At 29.3% G+C, this 27294-nt stretch overlaps 1 protein-coding gene across 1 annotated transcript in view; it reads left to right on the top strand.

The window, feature by feature from the left end:
* The window catches only part of LOC117182279, a 130656-nt gene extending 103766 nt beyond the window's left edge, over positions 1-26890 (top strand). Inside the window, exon 2 of the mRNA XM_033375401.1 lies at positions 26455-26890. Coding sequence (XP_033231292.1) covers positions 26455-26827 — 373 coding nt within the window. The 3' untranslated portion in view covers positions 26828-26890. The remainder of the gene's footprint in view (positions 1-26454) is intronic.
* The last annotated feature ends 404 nt before the right edge of the window (positions 26891-27294 follow it).

The following is a 27294-nucleotide window of genomic DNA, read 5'->3' on the forward strand; positions in this document are numbered from 1 at the left end:
GTGGCCCTATTAATTTGGGACACCTATTTTTTCGAAAAAATGTCCAAATAAATGAACGAATGGAATTGCGAGCTCTATATTTTAGGAAAAATCGTTAATTCGGCTCATTTATCCACTCAAAATATTTGGTGCATTTTGTTTCAATAGAAAAAAAATTATCCTTAAAAAATGGGGTGGCCCTATAAATATGGGACACACTGTAGGATACCAATTTGAAAAAAGTGAACATCTCTGGCTCAATTTTTAGAAATTTTGAAAACAAACAGTCATTCATTGTTTAAATGATAACATAATGTTTTTAGAAAAATTGACTACTCCAAACAATGACAAAATATTGCGTTTCAATCAGAAAATACAATTATTTTTTACATCTTTGGGGAATGAATAATTGTTTAAGTAAATTAAATTTGTTTAAAAAATTTATAATTGTTTAAAAAGTCGTGGTAATTAACATGTTAAGAAATAGCAACAGAAATTTACCAAAATAAGGGATTAGAGGAGGAGCACAGATCTTTCAACGGATAAGTGAAGAAGCTATTACTGATCTTAAGACTTAAATTTGGACAAACAGATATAAAGTTGTCAACTTTCCAGAAACCTGAAAACACAGGTCGAAGAAGGCATAGGCCATAGAGAGGAAAATCGCATGCCCCCTTCCTCTCAAGCATGCAGCTTTGTGCAACCGCACGGCTTGTACGCCCAAAAAGCCGGCCCTTCGTTTAAATGAACTGATTAAAAATAAAAAGTTTAAAATTGCATTGTTTGAAATCCAAATAAATAAAAATTCTAAATTCTTGAATTGATTCCTCAGTAATTGATTATTTTTTTCAATTTTGAATGGTTACAATTTTATAGCCCTGAACTTTCATATTGAATGCTGAATTTAAAAAAAATTATTTTCACAAGTTTTAAGTTTGAATCAAAATTAAATTGCTTAATTTTAAAATTTATAATTAACAATGTGAACATTTTTAATATTGAAACGATTTAAATTTACTTTATATAATTGAAATTTTAAAGGGTGTGTGTATAAAAAGTGTTCGTATCACAAACTTCAGCAATGAAACATTTTTTCAGCTTCAAATTTAGTCAAAATCATTACTGAAAACTTTTCCATTTTGAGCGGTGAAAATGACGATGAATTTATTGTTTGAGTTCAGAAAATATTCCTTAAACAATTTAAAAACATTTCAGCACAAAAATATTCGATTTTGAAATCTTTTAACTTCTAATAATTGTCCCATTTTCGAAAGTTCAACCTGAAATCATCGAATTTGGAGATTCTTTAATTTAAAATAAAAATGCTTAATTTTAAATTCTTTTATTTATAAATAATAACGCGTCCAAGAGAGAGGACATGAAGAACGCTATCAAGGCTTTAGGCAGAACGCAGTTTTTGGATTGCTATTAAGACTCATAAAAGTTTGTAGCTTTTTTAAACTAAAGGTATCAAAAGGTAAAACTCTACGCTTTCTTTTTAGTAAGATGAAGGAAAAAATAGATGGTCGATTATGTAAGTTTGCAATCTTTACTTTCAAATTATTTCATTTTTAATAATTAGATGAGGCAATAGTTCCGAACGCTCATTTTTAAAAATACATGATATTATGAACTTTTTCACCCTTAAGCTATTTAATGGAAAAATCGAAGCTTACACTTCAGAAAAGAAAAGAAAGCAACTGAATCCTAAGTACGAAAAAAGCATAATTTTATTTATTGCTGATCCACATTATCGAAGTTCAAATTGTTAATATAAAAAATGCTTACAATTCATGGCTAAGCCTGTGGAGGAAAAAAATGGTTCGCGCCAAAAATCCGTCTCATGAAAAAAAGTTTTTCAATGATTTTAAAAATAAAAAAGTGTACTACGGTGGGTAAAAAAAATTTAGAATCTGAAATCGGGACTACGAACAAATACACCAAGCCAGATGAATTAATTTTTCTTTATAACTTGTGTGGAAAACATTTTTCTGCGAATTTTTTAACTTTCTTAGCATAGAAGCCAGTGGAAAAACTCAAAAGGACCCAGAAGTCAAAACTAGAATTACACGAAAATTTGCAAAATATGCAAAAAATAAAAAATAATGCTATTATATACCATAAGTTATAATGATAATTTAAAAAAAAAAACTAAAATAAAACTTGATAATACTACCTTTCTAATTTCTATTCCTGGGTTTTTACCATATTTTCCCTAGTGTATTTTTGTAAATTTAACGTTTTCAAGTATCCGAAAAAAATTCTGCTCGAATGTAAACAGGTGTTAAAAATTTCTTTTCCAAAAACAGGGCTGAATTGAACAAGAATTGTCCCTTAAGAAACGATTGATAAAAATCAGCAAAAAAATAGGATAACTTTTTTTCCCTCCATGTAGGTGAACAAAAAATGTCGCTCAAGGAAATTTAAAAACTCTAGAAACAAGAAATTTGTTCAAAATTTTTATTTAGCGCGGCTAACCAGTCCATCAATGATAAATTAATTATAATTGTGAAATTGAACATCCCGTATTGAATATTGATTAAGTGTGCTCCTTTAGCATGGATGTACGTAAATAATAATACTGATAATGTCACTTTAAATAAAATAACATTACTTTAGTAAGAAAAATTTGTTATTTATTTTATTAATTTTTTTTCGCAATTGAATTTCTTCTTGCGGTCATTTATTATCAATTTTTGCAAAATAGTATAATTATATGAAATTATGGCTTTTTTAGAGAAAAAAAATTTCTTTATAACTTTAATATTTGCTCAACTGTTTTGTGCTTAAAATTTTTTTAAACACAGTTTAAAAAATATCGATTTCGAATTGAAAGGCCTAAAATTGTGCAATTCTGAAACTGAATTTATAGAAATCTTGTTTTGCATCATTTTCTTTTTTCAATGTTATAATTGAAAATTATTCGATTCTTAGTTCAAGATTTCACTAAATATATAATTTGAAATTGAAAAATATTGGATTGGAAGATTTCAAGAACGAACAATAATTCTAAGTGTAGTATTAAAAATTTTACGGTTCAAATTAAAAAGTTCAAAATTGTGTTTCTTAAACTCAAAATGGATGAAATGTGACCTGACTGTGATGGAATTATTGAACTATTGAATTATTGAATTATGGAACTATCACACAGATACTTCGGTGTCTGTTGTTGCCGTCGTCGTTGTCTGTGAACACGAAAAATTTCGAAGAAATTAACCCATTGTATTGTCATGTGGCATCCTTTTTTAACGCGTACAAAAAGATGGATTTTGTCAACCATTGATTTTTTACCAATGGTTTTGATTTTATCCATCGAAAATACTTTTTCATAAGAGAGGTAGTTTTTGTTTTAATCGTCAAATATGCCATTAAAAGTTGGAATTTATGGGAAAATAACCCAAGATATAATAAAATTGTTAAAATACTCAATTTTCCACCAAAGACCCAAGCTTTGTTGACTAATAAGACCTAACATTAATCAAAATAAAAAAATAGAAACAAATGCAATAATCTAATTTCTTGAGCATGTATCTAGCGTATAGCTAGATGTAACAACATAATTCTAGTATTCTACAAATTTCTACTTTCAAACATTCAATATGATTTTCAATTTTATCTTTGACATTCAATTTGACTTTCAAATTTGCTTAAATTTTCCCAAAAATGTGCCTGACATCTTTGTGAAATAATTTATGTATTTGTAAAATCCTCTTAATCTATCCGAAATCTTTGACAAATCTTTGAAATCTTTGTTGAATATTTGAAATATTTTTGAAATATTTGTAAATATGCGAGAAATAATTGAAAATTTTTAGAAACCATTGAAGTATGTGAAATATTTTTAATCTATCCGGAATATTTGAAATCTTTATAAAGTATTTAGAAATTGTTAAAAATTATTGTTGAAATGTTTGCGAATTCACTCCAGTCATTGTGAAATCTTTCTAAAATCATTGAAAATCTTTAAAACATTTTTGAAGTATTTGCTATATTATTGAAATCTTTGTGAAATCCTTGGGAAATCATTTATGCCTTTCTACACTGTTTTAAAGATATCTTCAATCTTTGCGAAATATTTTTAATATTTGGTAATATTTGTAAAAATTATTAGAATTTTTCTCAAATATTTAGAAAATCATTGAAATATTTACAAAATATTAAACAATTTTTTGTTAAATCTTTGTGACAGCATTGAAGTCTTTATGAAATCTTTATAAAATCTGTGGAAATCTTTTATGTATTGTTGAAAAATTTGTCAAACTATTGAAATCTTTGTAAAATATTTGTAATCTTTCCGAAGCCTTTGTAAAATCTTTGCGAGATATTTGAACTATTTGGTAATATTGGTAAGAATTATTGAAATCTTTGTAAAATCTTGTGAATAATCTTTCCGAAATTCCTTCCGAAATATTCAAAACTTTTACGAAATCTTTGAAATCTTCGGAAAATCATTTGAATCCTTTGAAAATACAAGCGTCTACGGGTACCAGTTCTACAAGCTTTTTCCATCGGCGCGTGCGCAATGAATACGTTCAATTGTTTCTTGCAGCCTTCCAGGCAACAGTGAGAGTTAAAATAAAAAAGGAGGTTCAAAATAAATTGTAAATTGTAAAAATTTTGTTTGATCTTTTATTCAAATGCAAACACTGAGAACAATGGATTATATCTGGTAATTAAAAATATGTTATCAGGTATAATCTTGGACTATTAACTATGTGACAGCGATCCAGATTATACGAACTGAAATATACAGATATTAAAGAATGGATAATACCGGATAAAATCTTGGATTATACATTGAAACAAGAGATTTTTAAATTTATAATCTAAATATATTAAAGCCTAAAATATAAGATATTAGAATCTATAATCCAAGATATTAAAATCAATAATCCAAGATCCTCAAATTTAATATACAGGATATTACGAAATATGACCCAAAAGTTATTGAATCTACCGTCCTAAAATATAACAATTCCCAGAGTTCAAAAAATCTAAAAAAAACTTATTAGTGTTGTGTGTGTATATGTGTGTGTGGTGGGGAAAATAAATCAAAATTGAAATGGAAATAAGTAATTCAAACTTTTTAAACAATTGCGAAAGTACCGTTTGACACAATGCTTTATTCAGTGTTCTTTTTGATTTTCAAATACAAAAAATCTGTTCAACCATTTTGAGGTTATTTTATTTACCGAAGTGTCTAGGCAAACCGAAAGTATTTCATCTACTCTTGAAATTTATTGATTTTTAAAAATATATACTGGTTCTAGTCATTGAATTTCGGGCGACACTTCGTATTATTTCCTTAATTATATAAACATAATTTGCGAAACACAGAACGCGCGGAGCAAGACAGAGACAAAACGGATGCGCGCGCATACTTGCATGTTTTATAATCTCCAGATGTTAAGAATGAATACCTGAAGATTATAAGAATTTCACACCTCGAGATTATGTTTGGTAATATCTTCATATATTAGCAAAAGATTATAGATTATACGCGATATAATACTTTTCGCTGTGGGGTATTATCCTCAGCTTGTATTATCTACTTCTTATAATCCATTTTTCTCAGTGAAGACTAAAAAAGGTCGATTTTTTCGTTTTGTTTCCTTTTCTTCGTAAAAATTTTTTTTTATGATCAGCATCGCTAGACTTTATGCACGGGTGTAGTTGAAAGCAAATATTAGATTTTTGAGTTAATTTTTATAAGCAAACTAACTCAACAAATAGTCTACATTATGGAATTCTCATTTGCAAAATAAATTTTTGCGATAAAGTTACTTGCCTTAATCGAAAAAATAATACCTGATTATGAGAATTTATCATCCGATGTTTTGTTATAATTTCAAAAACAAATTATATAAACAAATGCTTATTGTGGACATTTAATGGCACAAAGAAATCGTGTTTTTCTCTTAATTTCCCTCAAATCATGTCGTCCGTGATGTTCAATAATGGAAAATTGTCCTGCGACATTTTTTGTTAATTTTATAAACAAATTGCATAACCAAATTCCTAGTGAGGACATTTACCCGTGCAGAAATCGCCCGATTTCATACTTAATACCGATCTGGCCCCGACCGGGATACCCGATTCGGCCCTGATCGGTAGAATTCTGTGGCCCAGATTTGGGCCAGACCAAACCAGACCAATTTCCTACCGTAACGCCATCCCTATGCGCTCACAGAATTAGTGCTGATTATTGTTTTTTGATAGTGCAGTGAAATTGAAATATTATTCCTTTATAATATTTTCTAAATGATTGAAAATGCCTAAGGCAAGTACGCCACGTGTTCGGAGGCACCGAACACTAACCAGTATACCTCGAAACGTGCGTGAGGAAAATGAAAGTAAGTAATTAAGCTCTGGGGCTAATTGAAACCTAACCTCAAATAAAGTGATCATCAGTTAAATTTTATTTTTTTAATCAATACGAATGAAATTATTATAGATGGAAATGTAAGTGATCCGGAAGTTAATACTATCCAACCCGTTCAATTGATGAATTTAGACGAAGCAGAAAATTTGGATCCACTTGAAAATGAATTTCCGGCTGATACCAACACAGTTTTAGGTAAAATCATTTTATCAGTGAAAAATCAATCATTTTATCAACGTATTTATCATATTGTTTATATTGTTTTGTACTATTTTATCCATTTATATTAATTTTTTATTAATTTAATGTAGAGTTAAAATGATAAAATCTGTTATAAAATATGTTAACTAATAATAGTCAAAATAGGTAATCTCCAAAAATAGTCATCTTATCATAATAGAATACATGAAGGACACCTTTTCATAACATGAATTTCAGAATCAAAATACCAATCGATCAAGTGCTCCCAACAAGAGATCCGTACTCAACTGCGCATGCGTTACACTCGACGTCTAATTGGTTGCTATTTGCGCGCAGTTTAAAATGCTAAAATACATTATTTCTATTCTTTATCATAAATAATGGCATTTCTACTTTTAAAAATGCCATTAGATAGAAATTCATGAATCTTTATAAAAAAAATAAAAATTAATTAAAGACATATTCTGTACACAATCTAAAGGATAATTTTCATTAACAGAATATGTATTTGATTAATTTTTACTATTATCAAGGGTCATTGATATCGATGTAATGGACATTTTTATAAGTCGAAATGTCTTTATTTATAATAAACAATAAAAATAATATTTTTTAGCATCTTAAACTGCGCGCGAATAGCAACTAACCAGATGCCGAGTGCGACGCATGTGTAGTGAAGTAAGAAGCTTTCGTTGGGAGCACTGCATAAATATTTATGAAAAAAGTATAATTTTTCCTGTGAATGCTCAACGTAAGTACGTAAAAATCCAATTTTTCTAATTCTGTAACCTTACTTTCTTTCCTGCACTTGGCTATTGTGGTTCTTGTATATTAACATCATCTTTTCGTCCACTTCCCTGCCGTAAATACTTGTAACAATTAAACCCCTAATATATCTAATTTTCCGATACTTAACATTTATTTTCGAATCATCTTAATTTTCGCCAGGAAAATTCGATGAAAATCCTCAAGCAGGTACTGATTCTGATACTGAAAATTATGCAAGGGTAGCCGTTTTAATCCAAGACAAAAATTCCCGGTTTTTCCCGGTCCGCAAACATTTTTCACGATCAATAAAATTAAAAAATTCGAACCCTAAAGCTAAAAATTTCTCCATTTGCAGTAACAAAAGATAATCTACTAATTAAAGCACTCAAAATTAAACTCTTACATTTTAAACTTTTGAAATTGAATTGTAAGAGTTTTTTAATTTAAAAATGTTGTATTCAATTGCTCAGTAATTCAAACGTAAAAAATGAAAGGCTCAAACACTTTTCAATTGAACAACTTCACATGAAATGCACATAAACTGAAAAATTTAGAATTTAAAAAAAATAATGAGTTCAAAGAGTCAGATTCAATTCTAAAAATATAAATTCACGTTATCATTTTCAAAGGTGTGAATTAAAGAATCAATGAATTTAAAAAATTTTTAAATTATATAATTCTTAACGATTTTAAGCTAAATAAATTCACGTTATCATTTTCAAAGGTGTATATTAAAAGAATCAGTGAACTTTAAAATGTTTATAATAACATTTAGAAACCCCTGGAAAATAAAAGAAAATTCTTAAAATCTTCTACATTCTTTTTTAACAATCTTGGAAATCTTAAAATCTTTTTGAATATTATTTTTAAATAATATTCCAAAATGTAAAATGATTTTCAATTTTCCTACGAATCGTACCAAGAAGTTTTTATTCTTTTGAAACTTTTAAATTATTTGAAATCATTTCAAGCTTTAAATTAATGTTGAAGCTTTTTAAAACATCTAAATGCGTTTTGAAATAATTCAATTTTTTCGATACAATTAATAAGTTTTCAGTTGCTATTTGAACAACTAAATTCAACAATTTCACTTACAAATGTAATATTTTTTAAAAAAGAACCATCAAAATTGTAACGTTCGAAGTTTAAAAGCTCTTCCAAATTTTAACGATTCAAGGCTCTCTATATTAAACAATTCAGTATCAAATGGTTAATTTAAAAATATTTGGTTTCAATTAATTATTCTTAAATGAACCGTCAAATATTACTACATATGAAATATTTGTTCTTTTTTCTTTAATTAAAAAATGTTTAATCGAATGCATAAAAAATTGATTATTTGAAACTGAGAAAATGTTTTAAATTTAAAGAAAGCCTTTAATTACAAATACATTATTGTGAAGTTATTTTTAATTTAAAAATAGTTTATATAGTTTTAGGCAGACGTTTGCATTATTTAATGACTAAGATTTCGAATTGAAACAGTTAATTTTTTCCACGTTAAAATCTGGAAAATTCTGAATCTTGAGCGGGTTTCGAATCGTTTTGTAAAGTGAATTATTGTTCCCTTTTAATACCTAAATTACTTATTCATTTTAAAAATAATTTATTTATATTTACTGTTAATAAAATACAAATATTTTCTATACAAAATTCTCAACTTCAAACGGTTTTAATTTTTAGTTTATTAAGTCTTCAAGACTGCATTTTGAAATTCTCTAAATTGAAAATAAAAACCTGAAATGAAAAATTTCTAAAGTAAACGATTTTTAAATTACGCATTGTGAGCTGAATGATGTCATCATTGAAATCGATAACAATTCAATTTATTATTTAAAAAAAATTTGAAATTGTACTTAGGCGGATTTGTTTCTTAAATATTTACAAAATTTCCAGTAAAAATATAAAATCACTGTCGTTTCCCGGATTTTCTCTATTTCAACAAATTCCCAGCCATTTTCCGGTTTTCCAGTCCAGCGGCCAGCCTGAGAGTTTTATAATTTATTTATTTTACTTTTTATAGAAGCAGAAGCAGCGATCAGTGATAATTCCATGAGCGATGAAAACACAGAAACAACAGAGGAAGCGGCTCTAAGTCATATTGGAACAATTATTGGAAATTCCAAAAATTGGAGTAGCCATCGAAAGCAGAGAACCCTACACTAAAAAACACTTTTTTTTAAGGTTATAGTTAAATAGAATTAACTCAAGTTCATTTTGATATTTAATAAATAATAATATTTATACTTTATAAATCACTTTTTATTCGCGAAATGCATAAAATATATTATTATGAGACCGATCGGGCACCGACCGGGCACCGATCGGGTTTCCCGATTGAGAGTCCCGACCTGGCCCCGATCTGGGCGTGTGTTTCATCCGCGGTCTGGCCCCGACCAGGAATCCCGATATGTGCCCGACCCGGCCCGGTCTGGCCCCGCCCGGGGCCAGATGAAAATTTCTGCACGGGTAAAGGCAGGAAGAAATCGGTTTTCTCTTAATTTCCCTCAAATCATGTCGCCCGTGAAATTCAATGATGGACAAATATCCTGTGATATTTTTTGTTAATTTTATAAACAAATTGTATAACCAAATTCCTAGTGAGGACATATAAAGGCAGGAAGAAATCCGGTTTTCTCTTAATTTCCCTCTAATCGTGTCGTCCGTGATGTTCAATGATGGAAAATTATCCTGCGATATTTTTTGTTCATTTTATAAAAAAAATATATATATATATATATTAACAAATGTCCAACGTGAACATTTAAAGGCAGGAATAAATCTTTTTTTTCTATTAATTTTCCTTAAATCATGCCTTCCGTGATGTTCAATGATGGAAGATTATCCTGCGACATTTTTTGTTAATTTTAGAAACAAATTGTGTAACCAAATTCCTAGTGAGGACATTTAAAGGCAGGAATAAATCGGTTTTTCTCTTAATTTCCCTCAAATCATGTCGTCCGTGATGTTCAATAATGAAAAATTATCCTGCGATATTTTTTGTTAATTTTATAAACAAATTGTATAACCAAAATCCTAATGAGGACATTTAAAGGCAGAAGGAAATCGTAAGAGTATCAATGTATATTGTCCTTTAATAATAAATTTCTTTGAGAATTTGTTTTAGGGTCAGGTAAAATTGAATACAATTTAAATCGTTTCAATGGTAACTTTCTTTAGTACATTTTATTAAAGCGTAAACATTACATAATTTCCTGCTACTGTATAGTTTTTTTATAACAGAAGGATAAGAAAAAGTTCATAGACGTTTTGCTTCATTTAATGCTGATAATTTCTCAAAAGAAACAGCGAAATCGGATTAATAATATTCTCAAAGAGTCTCCTTTTTTCAGACTATTTTTTTATTTTAAAAAACAGAAGGATACAAAAATACTAAAATAGTTAAACTGTTAACAAAGCATACCAGATCATAATTTTCCATTATTAACATTATTAGCGACATGATTTAAGGAAAATTGAAAGAAAAAACTTTCTTTCTGCGTTTGAATGTCCACACTGGGCATTTGTTTATAAAATTATTTTAAAATATCGCAGGATAATTTTCCATCATTAATCATCACTAGCGACATGATATGCAGGAAATTAAGAGAAGAAAACTATTTCCTTTTGCCTTTAACTGCCCACACTCGGCATATATTCACTTAATTTATTTATAAAATCAATAAAAAATATCGTCAGATAATTTTCCATCATTAAACTTCACTGGCGACATGATTTGAGGGAAATTAAGGGAAAAAATGATTTCTTTCTGCTTCTAAATGTCCACACTGGGCATTTGTCTATATAATTTGTTTGTAAAATTATTACAAAACATTGGATGATAAATTCTCATGATTAAATATTATTTTTTCGATAAAAGCAAGTAACTTTATCGCAAAAAATTAGTTTGCAAACGAAAAATCCATAATGTAGACTATTTGTTGAGTTAATTTGCTTATAAAAATTAACCTAAAAATGTAATTTAGAGTAGAAATTCTAAGTAAATTTCTTCAGATTCAAACAATGCACCATTGCATCTGTTCAAGGTCGGTTAGTCATGTAGCTGACTAACTGGCCACTCTGGTAATTGACGCTGAATAGCCGACTGTATACCTACACCTGCTCAAGATCGGCTAGTGGACGGATGAAATCAGCTATCGATGCGGACAATCTGCTATTAAAATAAAGAGTTTCAACCCAGTATATTACTATGCATATGGTTCATCATATATTTTAAGGATTGAGATTTTTCATTTGTTTTTCATGGAAATATTTTGAGTAAAAAGTAATTAAAAGAGTTCCCATAAGAAATTTTAAGCCATTTATAATTTAATGTATATAGTTATTTAACACGAAGTTTGTTACTAAGGAATTCTTAAATAAAAAATTCTCCGATTCCTAAAATAGGCACTTCTTATTATAAGATTTTCTCTTGTGATAAAATTGTTAATTTTATACTGACAATTCTTTATAGTGGACAATCGAAGGTTAATTCTAATTTTGCTAATATTTTTTATAAAATGACACTATATATTATAAAAGCATTTTTGAAATTAGTTTACTTGTAGCCGTATGTCATTGAAAATATCGAAGTCCTGTAATTTTAATTAATTAAGTTTAATTTTCTGCATTAAAAATCAATAAATCTTAGTTAATACTTTATCATTAGTATAGATTAAACTAAACCACTATTGCTCAAAAGGCCTAGGATATGGCTGCCTGTTCTTAACATTCAGCATTGAGCCAATCAGAAAACCTAAAGCAATAATAATAATTATTATTTTTTAAAATAATAATAATAAAATGCCATTATCATACAATTCAATGTGAAGCGATCATAAAAGTTCAGACTAAGATTTATTATTTTCGTAATCTAGAAAATTAAAATTTGTTTACTGAAAATTGCGGGATTTTAATATTTTCAATGACATACGGCTACGATGAGTAATACGAATTTCAACAATCTTTTTAAAATATGTACTGTCATTTTATAAAATATAATAGCAAAAATAGAATTAACCTTAGATTTCGAGCTATATACAGAATTTTTGGTACAAAATTAACAATTTTATCAGCCCTATGGATGTGCGACTATTGTCAATAAGTTCGCTGCTTATTATATTCTTAAAAATTGTATTAATAAATATTTTTATACCGTTAACTTGCTTATTTTTCGTGTATTTTGATTTTTTTCTGGGTTTGACATATTCGAGCCACCCTTTTTCGATTTTCGAAAACCTCGTTTTTTGAAAAATCTTTATTTAAAAAAGAACCGCTGGTAATTTGAAGAAAGCAACCGTATCATTCGAAAGGTTATTCAATAGTTTTTCGAATTACCTATTATATATTCAGTTTCAGTTCATAGAGTCCCGGCAATCCGTCGAAAACGAGTTGATGTGCCATATTCTAGCCATCTCCTTTATATAATAAATATTTGCAAAACATTTATACAACTTTCAAAGATAGTCATTTAAGTAATTTATATATTTGGGACTTTCGACTCTAGCATATGTAGGATAAGGTTTTTATTGTTCAATTAGGAATCATTTTATATACTTTTATAAATAATGGAAATAATGAAATTTCAATAAATTCGGGTTTTAATGTAAATTAATTTGAATCTATGTTTCACTTTATCAAAAGCATTATGGGAAAAACATAAAGATCAGATTGCATTTTACTTTTTAACTAGTTATTTCTAAGAGAATTAAGCAGTGTAGCCGAAAATTTTTATTTCAAAATATCCTAATTTTTACTTGGAAAACTTTTAATTGTCCCTGAACATAAATATTTAACTTCCAGCATTTTAATCTTGTAATATTTTAACCTAGTTCTTTTATAAACGGAATAAAACAATATTTAATAGCAAAAAGAAAAATGTTCAAATTCATTTATTCATTCAAAGCAAATGGAAAGATTTTTCTACCAAAGAAGATAACATTTCATTAACCAAAAAATTAATGTGTGGGATTTTTAAGGATAGAAATAACCAGAAAATATAAAAAATAATTTTAATTAACACCAAACTAGAAAATAAGCTGTAATACTAATTTTGACTGCTGGGATTTGGTAATCATCTTTTAGAAAATCATTGATTAAAATCTGAAAAAAAATGGGAAGACTCTTTTGACATCTACTCATATGTTCCAATTCAGCATTTCATTTATGTTACAATATTCACAATATTTGGAAGAAATTAAGTCAAAGAGCATGCTTCAAACGTACGGAAACGAGCACGAAGCGCGCGTTCACGCCCTTTAATATTCATATCTTAAAACTAAAAATATTAATAATTTAAACTCCAATATTAAACAAAATGTTAAATATTAAGAGTTTACAACTTTTTCGAAACAATAATTAATTTTGAATTGAAAGCGTTTGGAATTAAAACTGACGAAACACAACCAAAACAAGAATCGATATCTCAAAACCAAAAGAAAAATAGATTTTTTTCTGATGGTTAAAAAAACAGACGTTTTATAAATATCTGTTTCTCCATTTTATTTAGGTTTTTTATATAAAATCCGCATAAAAAAGATAAAGGGTATCGCAGGAGCTTGAAACAATTCGAAAAAAACATACATCAATTATTTTTTATGCAGTAATATTACAACTTTTTCGAAACAATAATTAATTTCGGAATGAAAGCGTTTGAAATTTAAGAGAAACTATTGAAAGATTTTGAATTGAAAGCTTTTGTAACAAAATAATTATTTTATATCAGGTAAAATTTTGATAAAAGTACGTTATGTTGAATACGAATGCATATTGAGCCAGGAAAACAGATTTCTCGTAAAAAAGTCAGATTTCAAAATTCTTAAATTCGTTAAAAGAGTTAGAAAATTGCAATCAATAATCGTGAGAGTATCTATGACAACAATTATTTATCAATGATCAAAATCCTGCTAATTGTTGTATTGCATCCTTGGGAAGCTACGAGTTAGAAAATTATGATTAAATTTTTTTAAATATTATCCTGACGAATTCGAACTCAATTCAAAACCTAAAAAATCTAATTAACAAAAATTGTGATATTAAAACTTTGCTATACTCAACCTCATTACAATTTCAATTATTTTAAGTAAATTTGTATCCACGTCGTCAGTAATATAGACCTACTAGCGTTTTTAACATAAGATATTTAAGAACATAATCACTATAAACAAGAAAAATATGTTTGCAACTCGATTTTCAAATATCTAATTATGAGGTTCGTTTGCCGTAGGTATCAACTAAGTGGTCCTCTTTGGTAATCAGAAATAAGACTGAGGTGCTCATTCCTTTACATTGTTGCCAGACGTCGGGTCTGGGAAAGTCGGAGCTACATGCATAAAATATTGGTCGCTTATACAGTATCTGTATATCGACGGTTGCGGCGCCAGGGGGGGGGGGGGTTGTTTGAACTAAACACATGTATAAAATTATGTTTGGCCGCCAAATCAAGCCCAGCTGAAATTTTGTGAATACACTCAATAAGGCCTTATATGACCGATTACATGAAGAATTCTTACTAGACCCGCAGCCGAGTCTGAAAACACATGTACATTTATAATTTCTAGAAAATAAATAATGAATTATTCGTAATAATTAATTAATTTATTACTCCAAAAATGGTTTTCAGCTATATAGCGAAACATGTGAGCTTCAGTCACACACACACACACACACGAACATGCACGGGAAGCTTGAATGGGCGGAGCAATGAGAACTTGTTGGGGAGGTAAAAGTAAACCTAAACGAGAAGCAACGCGGAAGTGAACTTATCCGGGCGTAAACGCAAACGGGGTTTCAGTGTATTAAGTTTTACTGCCTTTTCAAGTTTATTGTCACTCTAGATGTTGGATGTTTGTCTAATTATGCTAATTTGAAAGGCCGGGATTTTAAATTTGTCATTTAAGTTGGGCATTCAAAATGTCGCTTTAATTTGATGTGAAAAGAAATATTTTAGGAAATGAAATTTCACAACGGTATGATTTTTTGTGAAATCGAAGTTGGCCAAGTCATTTGGGAAAAAATACTTATATTCAAAAATGTGAGGAAGTTTTTTTTTATACTGCCGTATAGACATTCGTAAGTTGAATATAGAACGGGACATTAGACACTATACAATTTTTGGAGATTATATTATACCGCTGATCTCCCATTCCGGTTAATTTGGTATTAAAATTAATTTTCTTATAACATTGAGTCTTGGCAAGTCTTATCATGTATAATAAGATAGGTATGCTTAATTACTTTAATTTAAAGTAAAATACTACAATAAAGTACGGTTAGGTACTGCATTTTGGTAGGAACTTCACTAAAAATTATTTTCTCTTTTTTCTGAACCTCGAAATTTTTTGAACGTTCGAACTTTTTTTATACATAAAATATCGGTCTCAAACTTTGAGAAATGCAAGAGCCGAAAGAAAACTACGTTTAAGTACAATTCTTAATAATAAAAGAAGTAAAAAAAATACATTTCAACTATCAATTCCATCAGCATCAGCCGGTACGGTTGTATATGAAAATACGAACCCTGGCGGCCACTAGACGAGACTCTAGAGGGTTCGTATTTTCGTGTACAACGTTACCAGCTGATGCCGATGGAATTGATAGTTGAAATTTTTTTTACATCTTTTATTATTAAGCTTTGTACTTAAACGTAGTTTTCTTTTAGCTCTTGCATTTGTCAAAGTTTGAGACCGATATTTTATGTATAAAAAAAGTTCGAACGTTCAAAAAATTTCGAGGTTCAGAAAAAAGATGAAATAATTTTCAGTGAAGTTCCTAACAAAAGGCAGTACCTAAATTTACTTTATTGTACTTTAATACATTTTCCAAAGTTTCATCTCGATATTTTATTTACAAAAAAAGTTCTTAGGCTCAAAAAAACATTCAGTGAACAGAAAAATGTCGATAATATAGGTATTTAGCTATGTCACATGCCCTTAAGCGCTCATAATATGGTCCAATTCTAAGGGTTTTATAAAACAGCTATGGAGCGTTGAGCCCTCAGTTCGACAGTTTATTTATTACTTCATTCATCTGAATTGAGGTAATATTTTGTACTCAGAGAAGGACAAAATCGCCTGTCTTTTTTATTTTTGAAGGGTGATCGCCTGACTCGTATTGATACCTGCTTAAGTGCCCCCCCCCCCATTGCTACCTCTCACTTGCCTCAACCCAGTATATTTTGCATCGGATTACAGGCGCGTATACCTGAGACCTTGAAATTACTATCCCTTGTACTTATAATCCTTTTGTTATTCGCAATGCTCATTCATTGAATATCTATATATTACACTAATTTCGAGAGCTTAGAATTTAAATTTATTATGTTTTGAACACCTTTAAACTGTAAACGGAAAACTTCGCAAATAACCAAATAACGTGGTTCGTCCTCAAAATATTTTGAAATTTCAAGTGTAGAACCTACCTTATTTCAAATAGATTCGATGTGGTAAAAAAATCTACCCTAGATGTGAAATTTCGGTGCGAGGGTTCTAATGGAGGGATTATTTTCAATACTTGTACCTACAGTTTAGTGAAACCGGAAAAAAGCACAAATTTTGCATCTACTTTTTTGAGACGAAATTTTGAAATGTCTAATTTTTGTTTGGGGGTACATTTTCAGTGTTGTAGGGTTTGATTTTGAACAATTATTTTTAATTTTTCTTGAGAGCCCAACATGAAACCAGAACTTTGTCATACTTACTTACACACGGTAAAAAAAATTGAGCTGTGATAGGGATATTATTCCTTATTATAGCCAAACATTTAGCTGAAAACGAACGAAGGAACTTAGAAAGATCCCTGGATCAGCGAAAATGAATATCCTTGACCATTTTCCGTATACCAGGGATATCGTACAGTCGAACCCCTAATAAGTATAGCTATAATAGGGATATTAAGAATAGGTGTCTAAAACAATTATCGGAAGAGCACCGGTGCATTATGGGAGCAGCGAAATAAAATGGCGACAGTCTAATCGGGAGCAGTGACAGTTGAGATTTACTTTGGACAATTAAACGCTTTTTACCTCTTAAAATGTGCGCGATTGTTAATATTAAATGGAGTTTATGATGCAGTAATAATAATTTACATTTGTTTCGATTGTACGCGATAACTATATTGAAATATCAAGAAACGCGATAAAAACAACAAACTTGACCTCCAAATGCATTACATGGATTTCAGGGAAATTCATTTTCGCGATACTAGACGAAAAATTGGCTACTGTAAGTTAATATATTTCTATAACAACTACATTTTTTTTCTAATCTTAAGATAATACAATTATACATAATCTGTTGAAAATAATAAACTTTCGAACTTAGCAATTTTGTCCAAATTCCTGATTTACGAGAACAATTTACATAAAGTAACTAAATGTGTAACTCTTCTAACTAAACGTTTTACCTAATCCAAGCGTACACTTTCTTTGAGTTTAATATATTCTCGATTCACTCCTTCGCCTCAAGAATTTTTTTCCGTGCATAATTGAGCTCCAACTTATGTGATATTGAATACTGCAATTTTTGCAGTATTTTATGTGTTCTACGGTGTTCATGACAGCTTAACGTTCGGCCAAAGGAAACAAGTATTTTTTCCAAAAAATTTAAAAGTAACAAATTTTTAAACATGGTACAAAATTAGCCCAAAATTAGCACTAAATTATGCAGTATTAAAAAATGAAAATCTTCCATTATTTCATGTGTGGCGGTGCCAGCTCAACGTTCGGTCAAAGGAAACCAGTAGTTTTTCCAAAAAATAAAAAAGAACAACATTTTTAAATGTGGTACAAGATTAGCATAAAATTAGCACTAAATTATACAGTACTAAAAAATGAGAATTTTTCATTATTTCATGTGTGGCGGTGCCAGCTTAACGTTCGACCAAAGGAAACCAGTAGTTTTTTCCAAAAAATTAAAAAGCCCAAAATTTTATAATGTGCTACAAAATTAGCACAAAATTAGCACTAAATTATGAAATATTGCAAAATGAGAAATTTAAATTATTTCATGCGTGGTCGTGCCAGATTAAAGTTAAGCCAGCATGACCACAGGTTTTTTCAACAAACAAAAAAGCACAAAATTTTTTAATGCGGTACAAAATTAGCACTAAATTATGCAATGTTTAAAAACTCAATATGATAAAGTGGTCGTGCTAACTTAACAGACCTCTGGTTATTTCCAAAAGAGTGACGATCGCGGTTTGACGCGAATCTACTATTAATTAAAATATAAAATAACTAAGCTTAGAAATATATGATTTGAAAGCATTGCATGATTTATGGAAGCTCAGAATGCATGTAGGACAGGATACAGAGGAACACGCATGACTTAAATTATACCATAAAAATGTATATAGTTTTAGAAATTTTAGAATTACAACTAAAGTCCTTTAAGCACATCCTGTTTTCGAAAAAGCTAGTTTTGAGGGTTCTCACGATTTAGGGACATATTGAATGTATCGTGTAATTTGAAATAAGCTTTTCTTAGAAATTTTAGTTTTTAGAACATAGAAAGGAAACTTGAAAAAAGGGCTATTGTACGGAGAGCTCGAGTGTGCCGGTCTGCTCAACATGTGTGGCATAGGACTGATCCTCGCGGAACCTTGGGACTTTTAGGTTTCTTCAAAAAGTCATAAAGTTTCTAACATAAAGTCCCAGGGTTTTGGGGAATCTCAAGTGCGGAAGGGGTCACATAAAAACAGAGTGGCCAATCCAGCCTCCCACGGTGACAGCATCGGTACTCTCGGCGCTTTCCACGAGTTTTCCATGAGTGGGGAAATTTAGAAGAGGGTACAGGGACTCTGTCCTGATTGGCTACAATTAGGCCAGGGCGTTCCTAAACTCTCAGAAATCTTCCTCAGACGGGCTGGAGTAATCACTTCTTCCCTCTGGAGAGATCAGATACTTTCCGATCGCCAAAGTAATTCGACGTACGCTATTTTTGGAAAAGATGTAGTTTCGCTTAAACTTCAAACCAGTAGAATATTTAAAGTTAATATACGGGTGAACCGCGGGCAAGCCATTTCCAAATAATGGTTTTTATAAACTTAAAAATAAATTTAAACTAAAGTTAAATTGTTGTTTAATTATTTATTAATAATTTAGCACCCTTTCACTTTCTGCCGTTTGAACGTTTAATTGGCGGAGACCTGCTTTAAATTATATATTTCTTTTGGATCGACCCTCGGGCACGTTACAATAATGGTGACATCGTCATGGGATTCTGCCAAAATTAGTAATTAGTAATTTAAAAATTATTTTTATTTACATAAAAGAACTTTCTCTCCAGTGATAAAAATTTTTTTACTTTGCACATTAAAGACAAGCCATGAGTGTTTTTTTATTATAAAAATATAATAGCGGATCGCGTTTCGCGTCGGTTCATATAAAAATATTGTTTTGTGTTGTGATTTTTACCAATGAGGAGCATCGCTAGGACAACGGTCAGGACCAACGGAAAACGGGAACCAGAGGACATCGCCAGGACAGCGGCCAGGACCAAGACAAACGGACGACAGGGACCAGAGAACATCGCCAGGGAAGCAGCCAGGTTTTTTTAACCTACTGGGGCGGATCGAGTAGTCCCACAATTACCAGAAATACATTGTGCCACTAAAATTCTGGTAATTAGGTCAATCCTAGTATTTTAGCAAAGTCCTCACCCTTTCTACACGTTTTTTACTCACGTAGAGGTTTCCCGTCGTAGGCTTGCGATATTTTTATCGCAAGGTGAATGCGAGGGTGTACATCAACTCAAGAGTGAGCTGACACTGAGGCTGACATTTGTCACTTTGTCAGTATCGGATATACAGAGCAGTTTTGTAATCTTTCATCACCACGGACCACATGCAGAGCCACCCAGATGACAATGTGTGAGGGGCACTGTAGGCACACAATATGCCAATACGATGTGTCGCCAAGAGCGCAACACGATGTATGTACGAGGCGAAGGTGCTCAATGTTCACACAAGGTGAGAACACTCTGTGTGCACAATGTGCAGCAGAGCGTGCTATCCTATGTGCGGTCACTGTGCACGTTCTGTGTGAAAGCTAAATTTAAAAAAATATTTTAATATGAAATCAAAATTACAATTTTTCAAAGTCAAACAATAATAATTGCATTAAATAATGTTAATAGAACTTGAAAAGGTATACGATTTATAAGTTTAGAAAAAAAATTCAACAAACAAGGACTGTAAGTTAGAAAGATTTGTGTTATAAAAGGTGATATTTCAATTTTTCTAATAATATAATAATTGAAATTTAATTTTTATATACAGACTTTTGATACCATGTACGGAATAAAGCAATTGTGTTATTTCGTAATTCAGTTAACTGAAACCTGACTCTTTTATACAGACTCAACCAAATTGAATTCCTTATTGTATAAAGTAGTCGATCTCATTTTAGTTAAGTTCTATTTTTATTCAAAAATTTTGTTTTGTATAGAAGGATTTTCTCATACAAAATTAATGCTCGAAAGTTAATTTTTTTCAATGTAAACCCATATTTATTAAATATAATTCACATCATTGAAAAAAGCGTACGCTATTTTTAAAAGCTTTCCCACCTTGTCGGCGCATGCAGGATCATTCGATCAAATATGGCAAATGCCGGCCGGCGACCAAGAGGTTACGTGTGCATGGCGGGAGCGAACTAGCGAAGTTAAAGTCGTGTCCTCTGAACAAATACACTCGGTTCTAAACAAAAGTTGCGAAATATTTTGCAACTTGAGAATTGTGCTTCAGTGCAACCTGACCGGAAAAACACATTTGTGGCAAAACCCCCAAGAAGAGCCAAATATTTGCAAAGTATTTCACTTATAAAAGTCTTGATCCAAGCCAGACTTCTTCAAGGTAATCTATCAATTTAAATCGAATTCTTCTCTTTTATATTAAATTCCTCTAAATTCATTCCAGTTTTATGAAAATTACCAAATATCGAACGTATCAGACACCATTTAAGGCGGTCGACAAAATATTAAATTACATTAATGCCGGTCAATGCGATTTAATTATTTTTCGGACAAAAATGAAATTGGTACGAATTTAAAGGCACTGAAATGTTCTTTTTTCTTAACGCCAATTAAGGAAATCAAACCGAGATCATTGAAATATATTATATGGCTATTTAACATTATATTTTCATTTTTATGTTCATCTGATTAATGAAATATACTTTTACAGTATAATATTGGTGACAAATAATAAAGAAGAACGTTAATAACTAAATAATTATTGTATTAAAAATCTTTATATTGATTAATGGAATGATGAATTTATTTACAAAATAATAGGAATAATGATTTTCTGCATTTATTAAAAAAAGTTATTTAAATTTACGATAATGTTTTCACAGGTTTACAAAATAAAAATTTTATTTTTATGTGAATAATAATTATAAGCATTGTCATTATTCTTGCATAATTATATTCATTTCGATTTGTTTTAAGTAACCTTATTTACTACATGTTGAATATTTCATTTATTTCAAAGCAGAAGTAAAATGTGACTTGCGATGTCATTTAAGTTCACCTCGTTGCAATAAATAATTTTTCTATTTTTTAAACTATCTACCTCAAATTAAAGAAAAAATGTTTATTTTTGATTAAATTTCACTGTTATAGTAAATATGCTAAATTTACTATTTAACATTCATAATTTTAACTCTGAAAATACTTTTTTCGTACAGTTTACTCAATTTTATTATTTCAAATTGTGACATTTGCAAGGAAAATCATAAATACGGATATTTAATGTTGTAATAGTTACTAAATTCTGAAAAATGTCATCAGAGTTGAAACGATGCATGTTATTAAACAGTGAATCCAGTCATTAATTTCGTTCCGTGACCAAGTTGCAAAACTAAAATTAACATGCTTATTTTCGAAACCTGTGAAAACATGATCTTATATCAACACTTTATGAATAAATAACAAAAAATAATTATTCTTATTAATTTGTAATTAAATTTATAATGTAACTATTTAATTATTATATGGTACAAATTTTCTGATCAAATATTTATCATTAATAATATTATATGCTTATCATACGGTAAATTGAGCAATAAATAAATGTTTACCTGAAAATCATGTGAAATCATTGTTTTTATTATTCCGTAAAATTATATTTCAATTATCAGATGAACATGAAAATAAAAAACAATGTTAAATAACCATTTAACGTTCTTTGGTAGGATGAGCAGTTTTCGTTTTAGCAGAGAAAAAGTAACATAAAAAATCAAAAAATTAAATTCTTGGACAAACGACGCAAGCCACACAAAATAATAATTAGATAAAAGCTGTTCAAATAATAAAAAGATCGACAATTTTTTAAACAATAAGTTTAAGATAGTAGGAATAGATTTTCTTTTATTTGTAAAAAATGAGTTTAAAACAAGAAAATTAAAATTTTGGAAAAACGACCCGGGCGACTAAACAAAACAAAAATCAATACTCTTGATATAAAAGTGTTGAATGTAATGTATAAAAGTTCACGTTTTGGACAAAATCGAGTGCGAAGCATGAAATACGTGATGAGAATGTGTTCGTTAAAGCCGAAGTAGCTTTAACAAGAAAGAGTTCACCATCACCAAATTGCAGTTGTCGATGTTTTGACCTTTTATTTTGAAAAGGCTGTGCCCAAATGTTGGGGGAAATGAATAGTTGCGAGCGAAAGGCGCGATAAGAATGTGCCCGTCAGACAAGCCGATTTCTTATACATACCCCCCCCCCCCCCCCCCCCCCTCCTCCCCAACTCCAAATTATTGAGCGTGGGCTTACTTGCCTATTTTTACAACCTTAAGCCTGGGGTTTTGTTGAACATGAAACTATTTGGTTAAAAATTAATCTGTTCTGGTTGAGAATTGAACCATTTTAATTCGTCTTTTGTGGTAGACTGCCGGAGACCATGGGTATGAAACTATGATAAGGACCTTAATTGTTATTTATGTTATTAATTTATGAAATCCGTTATTAAAATTTATTCTTTAAATGCGTGTGAACTTGGCCTCACATTTTCAAAATTTCGATTTTTTTAAAATTCTGACATACTTTTGAATAGTTCCTGATAATATTTAGAAATAATTCTGGCGTATAAACACTCTAAAAGTCGATTTTTCAAAATTAGGGGCTAAGTTCACGTTCCCCCACATTTTTTGAAAAAAGAATTTTTTTGAGAGTTCTGGGTAGTCCTGATACTTTTCGAAAATAATTCCAAACAATTTGACGAAAATTTTTTTCCAATTGAGCTAGTCTGCCACTTTAAAAAATCAACATTTTCTTTAATAAACCTGTAGCTCCAAATAAGATCTAGAGTTCTACAATAAAATAATTTTGAACAACTTGAAAACTCGAAAGTTAGACCTTTTTGAAAATCCCAAAATTTCAGAGAAATTTTTTAAAAGAGTTCCAAAAGTTCTGATCAGAGTTCTGGTAGCCCCCTGAATAGTACTACAAAAAAGTCTGATAAAATTTTCCGATTAACTTAAAATTCAAAAACCTATAACACTTGTATTATTTTAAACTTATTATTGAAAAAATTGTCGATATTTTTATTATTTGAACAGCTTTTATCTATTTATTATTTTCTGTGGCTTGCGTCGTTTGTCCAAGAATTTAATTTTTTGATTTTTTATGTTACTTTTTCTCAATTAAAACGAAAACTGCGCATCCTATCAAAGAACGTTAAATGGCTATTTAATATATTTTTTTTATTTTCATGTTCATCTGATAATTGAAATATACTTTTGCGGAATAATAAAAACAATGATTTCACATGATTTGCAGGTAAACATTGATTTATTTCTCAATTTACCTTATCGTAAAGAGATCGTCAGATCATACGACGTTTTTACGATATCGTTAAGACACATTAACGACATGGACATAAGATATCGTGGAGTTGTCGTAAAGATGTCGTAACGATATCATAAAGACGCCGCCAAATGTTGTGCCCATTGGGTAATCATTCTATTAGAAGATCTGCATATTAATTAAATAATTGAATGATGAATTTAATTACAAAATAATAAGAACAATGATTTTATGTCATATTTGAAAAGTCTTTTAATTTAAGTTCATGTTTTCACAGAATTGAAGGTAAACGTTTAACTATTTTTTTCTTACTTTATTATAATCATATAATATATTTAATAACAAATAATAAAGAAAAATTAATTTGATCAGCAAATTTGTATAATAATTGAATAGTTACATTATAAATTTAATTACAAAATAATAAAAATAATTATTTTTTGTCATTTATTCAAAAAGTGTTGATATAAAATCATGTTTTCACAAGTTTCGAAAATAAGCATTTTAATTTTAGTTTTGCAACTTGGTCACGGGACGAAATTAATGACTGGATTCACTGTTTAATAACATGCAGCGTTTAAACTTTGACCACATTTTTCAGAATTTAGTAAATATTACAACGTTAAATATAAGTATTTGTGATTTTCCTTGCAAATGTCACAATTAGAAATAGTAAAATTGAGTAAACTGTACGAAAAATTTTTTTTCAGAGTTAAAATGATGAATGTTAAATGGTAAATTTAATATATATTTACTATAACACTGAAATTTAATGTCAAATAAACAATTTTTCTTTAATTTGAAGTAGATAGTTTAAAAAATAGAAAAATTATTTATTGCAACAAGGTGAACTTAAATGACATCGCAAGACGCATTTTATTCCTGCTTCGAAATAAATGAAATATTTAGCATGTAGTAAATAAGGTTACTTAAAACAAATCGAAATGAATATAATTATGTAAGAATAATGACAATGCTTATAATTATTATTGACATAAAAATAAAACGTATCTTTTGGAAACATGTGAAATTTTTTAAATATATGCAAAAAATCATTGTTCCTATTATTTTGTAAATAAATTCATCATTTTATTAATTAATATAAAGATTCTTAATACAAGAATTATTTAGTTATTAACGTTCTTCTTTATTATTTGTCACCAATATTATACTGTGAAAGTATATTTAATTAATCAGATGAACATAAAAATGAAAGTATAATGTTAAATAGCCATATAATATATTTCAATAATCTCGGGTTTATTTCCTTAGTTGGCGTTAAGAAAAAAGGACATTTCATTGTGAGTTACAAAATTTTTGTGTATCTGTAAAGTTTTGGAGGTTTTTGGATTTTAAGTTTATCGAAAAAGTTTATCAGACTTTTTTTAGTCAACCATATATTTTAAGTGACAAAAAATTAAAGAACTGCACAAGTTCAAGTTACCAAGATGTTTATTTAATTTATTTTTATAACTTAAAGTAATTTCAAATAATTATAAAACAAGTTCGAAGGGTTATTTAAAAAATTCAAAAGTAGTTTAAAAATCTTTTTAAAAGAGTTCAATTTCTGTCAAAATATTTTGAAGGAATTGCAATATTTGAGAGTATTTAAGAATTCTCAAAGAAATTCCTTATTGGTTACGGTTATTTTATATGAAATTATGAAGGATTTGATATATTTTAGTATATCTTAATAGATTCCAGAGAATTTTTAAATGATTTCAATAATGCAGTATGAGATTTTAAAACATTAAAAATATTTTAGGGTATTTTTGAAATTTCAAGGAATTTTCAAGGAATTTCAAAAGATTTAAAAAATTTTTAAATAGTTGAGGATGTTTAAAAAGATATCAATGAATTTTCAATTCATTTTTATGATTTAAAGGAATTTCAAAGAATTTTTAAAACTTTAGCAGTTATTAAAAAACTTTCCAAAGTACTTTAGAAATCTTTCAAATGTGTCAAGGTGTTTCAAAAGATTTTGAAGGTTTTGAAATATTTGAGAGTATTTTAAAAGGTTCCAAGGAAATTTTAATTGATTACAGTAATTTCATATGACCTTTTGAAAGATTTGATAAATTTTAGGATATTTTAATAGATTCCCAGGAATTTTCCACTGATTTCAATAATTTGGTATAATGTTTTGAAGGATTTGAAATCTTTCAGGGTATCTTTAAAATTGCAAGGAATTTTCAAGAGCTTTGCAAAGTTTTAAGAGATTTTAAAGGATTTGAAATATTTTAGAATGTTTTTAAACATTAAAGCGAGATAGATGTACTATATATACTATAATAATATACTGTATATTTTTAGTTTTTCAGGAGTCGTGGTTAAATGTGCCCAATTTCCTGGACCAGCCAACCTCAATATATTTAAGTCCGAGATGGTCGAGGTTCTACGTGAGGCCCTGCAGATGCATAGGAGGTCTGACATGAAGAGAATAATGGATACCGTTAGAAGAAACCCCAAAGTTTATCTTGAAAGTGACGATGATGTCGGGAATGCGCTAAAAGAAGAAGGTTCAGACTCTAGGACTAAAGAGTATGAATCAGACGAGGGAGGAGAAGGTGGTCAAGTCAATGTCATTGGACAGGACAACTTCAATACTGATAACGAGGAGTTATCAGTCGCGTTATTGACAATCGAGTACCTGTTTATTAGTATAATACTTAAAAATTCTACGTGAAACTAAAAAATTTATGTTTGTTAAATATAATTTTCGTTTAAAGAGCAAGGACATGACTGAAAGTTTCGTTCCATTTCGTTAATGGCCCAAAAAACATAATTTTTTTCTAAACTTTAACTGTTATTTCCAAATTTAGACGAAATTTGATAGTGTATTGAATTACTTCAATGATTGAATCAAAATGTTTTTGGCTTTACTGGCAGTGACGAAAGTGGAACGAAATTTTCGGTTGGATACATGTTTCTTAGTACAATACTGTAAAAGTCTGTCTGAACTAAAAAATGTATGTTGGTTAATTATAATTTTCGTTTGAAGGGCAAGGACCCGACTGAAAGTTTCGTTCCATTTAATTAATGACCGTAATAACATATTTTTTTTCTAAACTTCAACTGTTATTTACAAATTGAAACGAAACTTGGTAGTATATTGAATTACTTCAATGATTGAATGAAAATTTTTTTGGCTTT

The sequence above is a fragment of the Belonocnema kinseyi genome, chromosome 10, assembly GCF_010883055.1.
Source record: "Belonocnema kinseyi isolate 2016_QV_RU_SX_M_011 chromosome 10, B_treatae_v1, whole genome shotgun sequence".
Taxonomy (NCBI): Eukaryota; Metazoa; Arthropoda; class Insecta; order Hymenoptera; family Cynipidae; genus Belonocnema; species Belonocnema kinseyi.